General features: G+C 37.4%; 2 protein-coding genes across 2 annotated transcripts; one reads left to right on the top strand and one right to left on the bottom strand.

Moving 5' to 3' along the window:
* The first annotated feature begins 12 nt into the window (after positions 1-12).
* Positions 13-2,376, top strand: LOC110099053 (exocyst complex component EXO70B1). Its single transcript, XM_020826074.2, has 2 exons — positions 13-1,416; positions 1,836-2,376. Exons 1-2 carry the CDS (start codon positions 44-46, stop codon positions 2,281-2,283), a joined length of 1,821 nt encoding a protein of 606 aa, XP_020681733.1. The 5' UTR covers positions 13-43; the 3' UTR covers positions 2,284-2,376.
* Positions 2,377-6,953: 4,577 nt separating this feature from the next.
* LOC110099028 (GPI-anchored protein LLG1) lies at positions 6,954-9,991 on the bottom strand. Its single transcript, XM_020826039.2, has 3 exons — positions 9,718-9,991; positions 9,570-9,626; positions 6,954-7,360 (listed from the first exon to the last, which is right to left on the bottom strand). The coding sequence occupies exons 1-3, from the start codon at positions 9,806-9,808 to the stop codon at positions 6,990-6,992; spliced, it is 519 nt and encodes a 172-aa protein (XP_020681698.1). The 5' UTR covers positions 9,809-9,991; the 3' UTR covers positions 6,954-6,989.
* Positions 9,992-11,912: the final 1,921 nt, after the last annotated feature.

The raw sequence follows: 11,912 nt of genomic DNA, 5'->3' as shown, positions 1-11,912 counted from the left end.
AAAAAAAAAAGAAGCTTTACAACCCCTCATTTCGATGAATTAGATGGCTGAACATGGCGAAGAAAAGCTCATAGAAGTCGCCCGCCACATCGCCAAGACACTAGGCCGCACGGACACCATGGCCAACGACATCCTCCGAATCTTCTCCGACTTCGACGGCCGCTTCACCCGCGAGAGACTCGCTGCCAATCACCACCCAAGCGGTTCCATCAGCGACGAACAAACCACTCCTATCACCTTTTCCTCAATCGACCGCCAGATCTCCCTTTTCCTCTCCTCCGACCGCTCCATATGGTCGGAGGCCTCCGATGCCGCTGCCTTCCTCGACGCTGTCGACGCCCTCATCGCATCCGTACGCGGTCACAATTCATCGCCGGCAGTCAACCGCGCCGACGATCTCCTACAGCAGTGCATGCTCCGGCTCGAAGACGAGTTCCGCTCGATGATAGAGCACCCTTTCGACGTCTCCCCATTCGACCCTGTCCCACCTCCGGAGTTAGATTCTGACGGCGAAGATGACCCGATCCCGGTGGCGCCACCAGTGACAGACTATGATTTTTTCATTGACGTTCTCCCGCCAGGAACCCTCGCGGACGTTCACGAGATAGCGAAGCGAATGGTCGCCGCCGGGTTTGGTCGAGAGTGCGCCCACGCGTATAGCCTCTCCCGCAGGGATTTCCTCGAGGAAAGCTTCTGCCGTCTAGGGATCCGCCTTCGCACTGCCAACAAAGTCGAGCCAGCACCGTGGACTGAGCTTGAGAACGACATCATTCGCTGGGTTAAGGGCACGAACGTAGCGTTCCGCATTCTTTTCCCCAGCGAGCACCGCCTTTGCCGACGCATATTTTCCGGCTCGACCGCCATCGCTGACCTATCCTTTGCAGAAGCGTGCCGAGGCCCAGCAATCCAGCTCTTGCGATTCGCCGATGCAATTGCTTCTGCGAAACGTTCGCCAGAGAAGCTCTTTCGGATGATTGACATGTACGAAGCTTTCCGAGAAATAGTCCCGGAGGTCGATGCTTTGTTCTCCGATCAGTACTCGGAGTCCCTTCACACCGAGGTCTTTACCGTCTGGAAGAAGCTCGGGTCAGCGATTCGGGGGATTTTCACCGAGTTTGATAACTTGATCAGGCGTGATCCAGCGACGGAGGCTGTTCCAGGCGGCGGATTGCATCCTATCACTCGCTATGTGATGAATTACCTCCGCGCCGCCTGTGACTCATGGCGAACGCTGGAGGGAGTGATGGACGAGGACGGATTCCGCGCCGCGGCTGATCCCAGGCCGGAGCAGAAATCTTCGCCCTTCGCGGCACAGATTGCGTGGATTATGGAGGTTTTGCAGGGGAATCTGAAAGCGAAGGCGACGATGTACAGGGAACCAGCGCTGAGCTGCATTTTCTTGATGAACAATTGCAGGTAAGTTGCTGTTAAAGAACGTTGCGATCCCTCAGATAAATTATAATATTTTGAGCCTAAAAAATTATTGAATTTATTTAATTTATAAATTTTTATATACTTTTGAAGTAGATTTAATAAATTTTAAACTTATTTTGCTGTAACTTTTTCTAAAATTTAAATAATAATTATTAAATATTAATTTATAGATTGCATTCAGCAACTAATTAAATTAGTAGAAATAAATATGTCTGTTTCCTAACTGCCTTTTTTTAAAAAAAAAAAAACAAATTTTTACAGAAATTTGAATACTATTTATTAAATAATAACTTAACTTTCACTCATTTTAAATAATTAAAAAAACTCTTATTTTTTTAATACATTTATAGTGTTCTGTAACTTATTTATTCTAGAACTTAGAGAAGTTTTCTTGGAAACAGGTATATGATGCAGAAGGTAAGTAGCAGCAGTGAATTGCTGATGTTACTGGGAGAAGATTGGATCCGGCGGCAGGCGGCGATGGAGCGGCAGTGGGCGGCGAAGTACCAGAAGAGCTCATGGGGCAAGGTTATTGCGGTGCTTCGAATCGACGACGGCGGTGATTTGCCGACTGCTGAAGTGATGAGAGAGAGGCTTAGGATGGTGGATGTGTACTTGGAGGAGACCAGGCGAGCGCAGATGGACTGGGTGGTGGTTGACGAACGGCTGAAAAAGGAGCTGAGGGTGGCGGCGGCCGGAATCATATTGCCGGCGTACAGGCGGTTTCTCGAGGTTTACAGAGGACTGCTGGAGGAAAGAAGACATGGGGAGAAAAATTTGAGGCATCATAGCCCAAGGGAAGTGGAGATGAAGATCAATGAGCTGTTTGAAGGAAGCAGGAGACCATAGATGTGAACTGTGAAGAAGTTATAAGCTTTATTATTAAAGATGATACTTTAAGAATATTTTCATCATCATTTTAACAGTGATTAACATAGAAAGTGATGGGTTGCCCTACAACTTGTATCAGGCTTGGTGGTATTAAATTGGGCTTTGATAGGATGAAAAAGGAATATTAGGAAATAAAATGAAATGTACTATAAAAAAATATAGTATATATATTTAAAATATATGAAATTATTTTGATGAGAATAAAATAATATAAATTATTTTTTTATTATTTGATTTGAAATAAAATAAATATAGTGTAACACTCAATAATGACGGCAGCTAATGGTCGGGGCACATGCAGAGAAGATGATCGGTGGTGAAAGGCCAGTGACAACTAGGGGTAGAAGATATGACGGTTAGTAGCAACAATAATATAAAATTTATAATATATTTGAAATAAACAAATTTAATAAATTTTAAATATATTAAAATTAAATACTACGATAAGTACAAAATATTGCAAATTTTTACTTTGTAATATTCAAATAATACTATATTTAAAACTCATGCATTCGAAATATTTTTAACACTATTTTATATATGTAAAGCCAAACCGCCCCTTCCTTAATGAACACTGATGGCGAGATATGTTTTTTGGGAAAACTAAGGCCGAAGCCAATCTCTTAATGTGAATCAACATTTACATTATACAAAATTCAAAAGAAAGAACCAGCTCAAAGCTAATACACTGAAAAACAAGGGCGGAAAATTATGTACTTGTGAGGGAGTGAGGGGGGCAATTGCATATTAAGGGTTATTTGTAATATGTCCTTTAACCTATTTTTTCACGGAATTTGTTCCTCTAAAAATAAAAATAAAAATAAAAAAGCCTCTTGACTTTCTGTTATTTTCATCCGATTATGTTGAATTTTTCGAACACTAACAAATAAGTTTGTGAAAAGCTATTATCTGCAAAATAAATTATTTTTACACCCTTATAGTTATATATATATATATATATTCTTTTATAAATTTACCCCTAAGAACTAAAGTTGGTTCCGCCCTTGATGAAAAACAAGAGCTAAAACAAAAATATAGAAGGAAATTCAAGTAAAAAAATAACAATTGGACTCATAATAGGGAAAAATTATTCTGTGCGGACGCAGAATGCTGTCCGGCAATCAATCAGAATGCGTCATGTCACCCATGTTCGGTACCGCTAACGTGATTGCACTTGATTCGTCTCTAGAGATAGAGCTGCGCTTGACGTCCGCACAAAATAATTTCTCTATAAAGTGACCAAAATTTTTTTAACACGAGAAACATAGACGTTAGAAGTCAATAGGTGCAGCCTTGGTTGCCTGAATGACTCCAAGGGCCCTATTTGAAGCAGAAAAAAATTTGTCTCTGGTTGCCAACGAGGCCGTCGCAGGCTGCCAAAACCAGTTGGAGAAATCATTCCTCCTTGTCCAGAGAAAAATACCATATAATTCGAAGAAAAACATGCGGACAGTAACTTACGAATCCCAATTAGCAGTTTTTAGTTGAATGGCTATTGAAACATCACGAGCAAGAGACGTTTGACATATAAATTTTCGCTCAAATTTTCTTTCGTTTCTTTCCCTCAATTCCTGCTTTGCAATTTGCTTATAAATGTTCAGTTATCATCAGGATGTACAACGGTACTTCCCCTCTTTCCTCTTGGCTTCTCCATAAATACAGATCTCCATGGAAACCGGCTCCTGCCAATGCTTCTAAATTCTGGAAATCCATATGTAATATTGCTGTTGAAGCTAAACCATGCTTTCAGTTTAAAATCAGGAACAATGCTCCTATTTCTCTGAAATGGGATCACTGGTGTCATAATATCACGTTAGGTGAGTATACTGGAGATGTTTCTCTTGACACTATCCTAAATTGCTTCTTGTATGAGCTCGTTCCTGGAATCTCCCATGGCATTTTTCTCCTATGTTGCATTATGTGTTTAATGGTATTAATTATATTGACAATGCTGGCCTTGTTTGTTTTGGAAAAAACAAAAATAATTTTAGATTCAAACAATATATAGATGAGTTTTACTTTGATTTACCAGACTGCAACTGGTATAAATTGGTATGGCATAAAAGGCTCATTCTCAAGCACTCGGTCTTTGTATGGCTTGCCTTAGTTGGGGGTTTAAAGACTCCTGACGCTCTTCATATCAGACAAATTCATGTCCCGGTTAACTACTGTTTATGTCATTATCATGCTGAATCTGTTTCTCATTTGTATTTTGAATATTCATATTCTTTCTCTATTTTGAAAGCCATTATTCCTGGGACATAATGTTTTCTTATGAGACCCTCGATTATGCAATATTCTGACTAGTTAACTGGAGAATTTTATAGTAAACCTGAGGAGTTGAATTTCTATAAGTTGGCAATTGGTTGTATTATTTACTATATTTTGAGAGAAAGGAACAGTAGGAGGTTTGGTGGGAACTTCCAATGCTTTACTTCTGTTATGCTAAGCATCAAAAGAACCCTGTTTGAGAAGATTATGAAATGGAAATGTGCATTAGAATTGCTGGAAAAACTATAATGCAGCTGGATTTATTTTCGGGCCCCTCTATCCCGTCGATTTTCGCCTGCAGTATATGCCATGTCTGGACGATGATGAAGCTCCCACAGCAGGCCCCTTGGATGGTCTTCGGGCAACCAGGGTTCCGATATTATTTTGAAGCTATTTTAATATCTTAGTCCAGACATTTGGCCTGGGAGGAGGTTTTTCTGATTTTGGCTGCTTGTTGCTTGTCAAGTGTTAGCCATCATGTTACGAGGGCTTCTGCTGGTTTTGGCTTTGTCTACCTGGAGATTACTGAGCATTGTTGTTGCATTCCTGCAGTTGGTTCTACTGCTCGGATTGCAGCTTGTCCTCAATATTTTTTGAGTCTTCTATCATGTTTTGGTTCTCAATTTGATTTTTTGGATGTATTGGGTGATATAGTTGGGATTTTTTACATCAGTCATTCATAAGTTTTTGTCTTTGCTTATGTTGCGAAGCTTTTACATATATTTACTTTTTCTTGTAACATTTTCTTTTCATAGTAATATATGGGCTTAGGCCCCAAATTTTCAAAAAAAAAAAAAAAGTTTCCCTGCTACATCAATCTCAGATAAATCCTCAATAAGTTCGAATATCTGCAAAAGGTTTGGTCTAAACAGAAATGGAGTAGCATGAGGAATAATTTGTCTAAGAAGTCTCATTCAAAGAATAGATGCAAAATATTCTCAAAGCTAACAGAGCAAAGAGAGCAAATGGCATGAATTTCGTAGTGTTTAAAAGTAAGAAATGTTATCCTATCTTCATTTAAGAGGCTGTTTGATGGCTTGAAAAGAAAATGTAATGTAAAAAAGAATGCTTTGAAGTTGATTGGATGATTATAAGAGAAATAAATGAGATTATTTTTTGTTGTTTGGTTTGAATTAAAATAAATGCGATATATAATATAAGAAGTTGTGGTTGGGGTGGCCAGTGGGTGGCCCACAGTGGCCGATGGTGAACGGGAAGTGAACACCGGATGAGGAGTAAACACCACAATAACAAAACAAGCAAGAAAGTAAAAGCATCGGAAAATAAATGACACCAAGATTTAATATAGAAAAACCTAAAATAGGAAAAAAAACTATGGAGCCAAATCACCAAAAAATCAACTATGAAAATTAGGAGAAATAAGTACAGGCCTCTCTTCTCTCTCCTTGCTTCTATTATCATATGCTTCGTTCTCTTTATACATTACATAAATACAAGAGAAAGACGAGTAAATAACTCCAATGGATGCAACTCTTTATAAAAACGGGAAAGAAAACTCTTTAGTTCGTCTCGCAGCACTGCGACGCTCAAGCCACTGTTTAATGACGCTACGACGCTCAAACTCGCAACGCTATGGCACCAAGCTTGTAGCACTGTTTCTCCTAATCCAGAGCATTGTGGCGCTCTGCTATCTGTTGATTAGTGCTAGGGCGCTCTGAAACATAGCACATGGGTGCTCAAGTACACAGAACTAGGGCGTTGTACAAAAATAATTGGGTGCAAAACTGGTGGTAAACCCACCGCACCCGGCCCCCAACAAGTACTATAAACTTGAGGTCTGCAACAACATAACAACTTGATTTATTAATACAATCAAATTCCACACATAACAGATGGTAGCCGACGATGAGTTTGTAGTGTATTGAAAATCACCTAAATCTAAAGAATTCCAAATACATTGAGTTTGAATCAGATTGTGAATTTTATTTACTTCAAAATTTTACTCTACATTCATTTTATTTCAAACCAAATACCAATATTTTTAAAATCCTTACATTTTAAATTCTTTACATCCCAATGCACCAAATCAAACAGTCCATAAGTTGGCAGATATTCTCTTCAGGGACTTGAACCTGCTTGGATCACAGCCAGACAAATAGAAGAGCAATGACACGATATACACGTCGTGTATACATACTTGTATTAAAAGACGTGATAAACGTTCGTCTTGTGAGAGATCTATCTAAACTTCAACTGAACTTGTTAGCTCATGAGGAATCTCTTTTAAAAAATATTTGAATTCAAAAATTTAAGTATAAAGCTAATAAAATATTTAAAAATTATATCAAACTTCATTATGTCAAGTGATTGTTTATTAATTATCTTCTAATTTCTTATTTTTGAAATAGCCTATTGTGCTAATCAGATTCTCATCAAATACAATGGAGAAGGTTTGCCATAACAAAACCAGATACAGCACTAACTAACGGGAGAAAGCTGCCATACATGCGAGCAGAGGAGCTTGAAGTAGAGTTATCTGGCTTGCTGATATATGCAGTGCAGTTAAGCCCTTCCTTACCATCTTTGCATTCAGACGAAAAAAGACCAGCCGGGTACTTTCCATATTGGTTTATGTAGCTGAACATGACAAAAGAACAGTCATTGGTTAGGACATTTAGCTGATCTGCGTAAGGGCAAGCAAATTCCTTGAAGGCTGAACAGCAGGGATTGGCAGCATATTGGGGTCCCTTGCACTTGCTTGTAATGATTGTGTAGTTCATGAACTGAAAGTTGATTGGGCAATCTGAGAAGACAAAATATAAATCATGGATTTGGTTTGTTCAAATGTGAATAGAATGACTGAAAAACTACTCTCAGTTGAAAAAATAATGATAAGAGTAGTCTTTCTAAAGTTTATCTCCCGAGTTTCTCATCCTCATTGAATTTAAAAGTGATATATCATAAAAAAAAAAATAATAATCTTGATCGGGCAGTATCTCGAGGCAAAAATCAAATTGAAAATTTCAAAAATTAAATCTGAAATTATATGAACTCTGATTTCAGCAAATTTATAGTCAAACTGAAATTCTAAAAAATATGAACCCAACGACACCAAATTCGACCCAATCCGAGCTCAAATTGGTCCAAATCAAAGAGCCGAAGCGCATTTGGAAGGTTCGAACCATAATTTTGATTACTAAACGGTTTCCAAATGTGACATGTTTATAGTCGAATCGAGCGGCTCGACGAGACGAATCCAACGAGCCTAAGATGGCCTAATTATGATTTTATTAAGACATTCAAATACCCAATAAACGGTTCACAATCAAGGGATTCCATATCGGCCGTCCATTCAAACCACTCCCAATTTACCCTTGATCTTCCTCATATTTACTATCCATGCCATTCTCATAAAACTAAAAATAGACTCCTCATTTTTCACGAGGGGGGGCCCATGCAAGAAGAGAAGAGAAGGAAGAGAAGAGAATAAAGAAAGATCTCTTGTCATCAGACTCCTCATCCACCGCCAAACTTCCACCGGCAAGCATCAGCTGATTGACGCTGTATTCCTTCCTGGCTGCTGACTTACGCCGGAGTTTTGCTCAACAGCTGACTGACACAGAATTTCTACCTAACTGTCAATTGAAACCGAATTTTCGCCCGACCACCAAAAGTCTCCGGATTTCCGATCTCTACTTGTAACTGAATTTCAACCAGGGGTTGATTATTGTAATTTGATCATCCTTAATTTCAAGAACAAGTCAGCCACTTGTAATATAAGCAAACACAAATTAAATCCTTTCAACGGGGTGTGGCCCCGTAGTTTTTCCTATTTTCAGAATTTTCACGTAAAAATTCTGGTGTTCCGTTTTTTTTATTTATTTATTCTGTTTGAGTGCTAAATATCCGTACAATATTAAGACGAAAAATTTTCTAACTCTATCACCGTATATATTCTACCTTGCAACAAGAAGGTTGCCAAATTGGTGAAATTTGTTGAGTAACTCAGTTTTAACTTCAAAGAGCATAAAGATCGCAGAATGTCATGCCGTTTCTGACATTTTGGACACCGCTTTTGGGACATTTAGGCCATTTAAGGCAAACTCACACACACAACGCATACACATAGACTCGAACCCTGGACCTCTTAATTGGAAGCCTAAGCTCTCAACCAATGGGCCAAGGAGAGTTGGACACCGCTTATTTGCACCAAAATCTCAAAGACTTTTCATGAAAGATTGCAATTAATGCGCAATCAATATCTGGAACAAAAAGATTCACAGTTCACTCTTTTAGGAAAGAAATGCATACAGAAATCGAGAAATGGTAGCCCATTTTATTCTAAGAAAAGCATTTCCATAAGGCTTCAAGGCTTACCACCAAGTTAGTGACGACCTATTAACTGATTTATGGGACATCGTTAACTACGTGATCTCGATTTTGACTTTTCTCTAATTAACCCAAACTTCTTTTTAATTAAAATAATTTATTGAGTCATCTAGGTTGAAAGTAGATCTAATTTAGGTCTGCCTGTCTTTTTGACCTGTTTATTAAATGGTTCTAATTTGAGTCAATTTGATTTAGATCAAAGAAATTTCAGTTTAGATCTAAATCCGACCCGATAACCTATTTTAATACACCTTAAACCACCAATCACATTGCACTGTTACTCAAAATTTGATAGCAAAATATGTGAAAGCATCAATACTATATGTATCTAAAGGCCAAAATTTTTCCACAAAACTATTTTCAAAAGAAAAAAATATTTTGACCAAAATTTCTCAAACACTTATTCTTAATGATTTAACATGATAAATTATAAAATAAATAATAACTAATCATAAGTTTATAAATAAACAAATAATATATCACCTAATATATGATTTAATATTTTTATGGCCCTATATTAAAAATTTTCCAACAAGTTAAAAAAATAAACCTCCAACTCCGTCAAAAAAAATGGGGAAACAAAATCAGTCTTTGCATTAACGGTGATAAGAGGATGGAATTACGCTGTTTCGCCTGCAGGAGATTCCGACCAGTAGATCCATGAGCTTGGATAGCATCGCCTACGCAAAGTTATCAAAATTCGAAAACAGTTGTCAAATAAGCACGTGTTAGAATACCCGGAAAGCTATGCGAAGGGGGAGAGATTGGCACCGGAGACGAAGAGGACAGCCGCAGAAGAACCGCCGAGGAGCACGAATAGCGCGGCTCGGAGGAAGAAACGTCGCGTTAGATTCATCTGCATATTCTCAGTCTTATTAATTAGTTCTCAATCCTCGCCTTCTCTTTCTCTGAATTAAAACCGAGATCGAAGTGGAGGATGGAAAGGGGCCGACGACGAGAAGAAGAAAAAGGCTTCCCTTTTGTCTTTTGAGGTGGCTGAAGGAGTCAAAGTCAAGCGACGGTGGAAGAGAATAGGAAGGCGGAATAGCTCTTTAGTAGGATAAATTATTTGGTGCTGAGTGGGGACGTAGACTCTTAATTAATTTATTTTATGCAGTTATGTGGATTTGTTTACTAAGGGCATCTTCAAACGAAAATTTCTTTTTTTACTTCAAAATACAATGAAATTAAAAAATATCATGATTCACTTACAATCAAACACACAGCTCATCTTGGCCTGTTGGTTGAGAGCTTATGCTTCCAACTAAGAGGTCTTAGGTTCGAGTTTTTGTGTATGTATTGTGCGTGAGTTTGCCTTAAATGGCCTAAATTTCCCAAAAAAAAAAAACTACAATCTAACTCCATTTTCCGTGCTTCTGAGAAGGTAGCCGGCCATCTTTCTTCTCTTTCGGGGGTTTCTAAGGCAAACCAGGTTGAGACAAAAAAATCAAGTAGATGAACGATGCAACGCCAATATTGATATCGCACTGTTCACCATCCAACGATTAGCGATTTTTTTGCCTTTCAAATGGAGCAAATCAGCTACGCCTTACAATCATTTATAGTTCGGCTGGAGATGCCCTAACGCATGACCCAATGATCCGGGCCAGTTATGAGATAAATATTAAAAAAAAAAAAGGAGCACATGTGTTGTCTCTTTCAATCCTGAAATCACTCAGACAAAAGTTTTAGAGCTTTGCTTTCGAAATGTCGTTTTTCATCTTCAAAAAAATTTCTCTCTTCACAAACCGCTCTTTATCTTTAATAAATCTCTATCCTTTTTGTTTACTGTTTAGGACAAGCTCAGGACCAAGCCGGATCGAGCGTTAGTAAAAAAAATTAAGTGTCTGTATAAAATATATTAACTCAAAAAATATGTGTCGATTATGAATTGGAATCTGAACGTATTAATTTTTCCTTTTAGTAATTATAAAGAGTAAAGACGCGTATTTTTTTTTTAGGGTTTAGTAAGCGATAAGTCTTCAAAAATTAGTTAAATGTATGGTTCAGAGAATATTTTCCTTTCAATAATTCACTTAAAACGCGTACTTGGAGCTCTTTGGTGGACCCCTGATTCTTCTGTACCTGCGGAAATCTTCAACACACCAACGCCGGGACGGGATGACTAGAAGACTGGAAAATAGCTTCAATGTCGGTAATCAGTTAATTTAATTATCAGAAAATTTTCAAAATAGTCATCAAATTATTTGGGTATGATCAATTTAATTAGAGAATATCACATTGCTACAATTTAATTCCTCATCTTCATAAAATTAATCTAAAATAATCTCTCATATTGTAATTATGATTTAAAATTAATCCCAATTTAACCCTCGAATTCACTGGCGGAACCATTTGATGGTTAGAGGGGGCAATTGCCCCCCCTCAAAAAAAAAAAAATTTTTTTTTTAGAAGAGTAAAAAAAAAAATATTATAGGAGAGTAAAAAAATTTTTTGCCCCTCCTTAAAAATTATTTTTGCCCCCCCTAAAATCTCTTTTGTCCTAACTTGCCCTAAAATATTTATAAATTTCTTCACATTTTGTTCTAATATTCTTTTTCATGTTTTTCATGACAGTTTAATTACACATTTTTTTTCTTTATTTTTCTTGCTTAAATTTATTTAAAATTTTTTACATAATATATAGATATATAATATTATTTTTTTAATATTTAATTATTTTTGTGTTGTATTTGCCCCCCTCAAAATTGAAGTCGGTTCCGCCCCTGCTCGAATTATACAAAATTACTCACAAATTAATTTTAACGGGATCATTTTGAATCAATTTGTATAGTTGAATGATTAAATTGAAAGAACGTTGGTCATATGTGAACAGTCATAGGGATTATTTTGAAATTTAATCTATTTAACAATTATATATTTTAAAAGTTATTGTTGCTTAAAATTTATCTTAAGAAAAAATATGTGAAATGCTACTCATGCAATGTATCATAAACAATGTGTCA

Source organism: Dendrobium catenatum, unplaced genomic scaffold (assembly GCF_001605985.2).
Source record: "Dendrobium catenatum unplaced genomic scaffold, ASM160598v2 fragScaff_scaffold_1632, whole genome shotgun sequence".
Taxonomy (NCBI): Eukaryota; Viridiplantae; Streptophyta; class Magnoliopsida; order Asparagales; family Orchidaceae; genus Dendrobium; species Dendrobium catenatum.
The sequence above is the reverse complement of the archived record's forward strand: the minus strand, read 5'-3'. Positions and strand labels throughout refer to the sequence as shown.

Coding starts and splice junctions, on each gene's coding strand:
- LOC110099053 (XM_020826074.2), top strand. CDS start 44: ATGGCTGAACATGGCGAAGAAAAGCTCATAGAAGTCGCCCGCCACATC. Junction 1,417..1,835: donor TTCTTGATGAACAATTGCAG/GTAAGTTGCTGT, acceptor TCTTGGAAACAG/GTATATGATGCAGAAGGTAA.
- LOC110099028 (XM_020826039.2), bottom strand. CDS start 9,808: ATGCAGATGAATCTAACGCGACGTTTCTTCCTCCGAGCCGCGCTATTC. Junction 9,627..9,717: donor GGCTGTCCTCTTCGTCTCCG/GTGCCAATCTCT, acceptor AACTTTGCGTAG/GCGATGCTATCCAAGCTCAT. Junction 7,361..9,569: donor TCTCCTGCAGGCGAAACAGC/GTAATTCCATCC, acceptor TTGTCTTCTCAG/ATTGCCCAATCAACTTTCAG.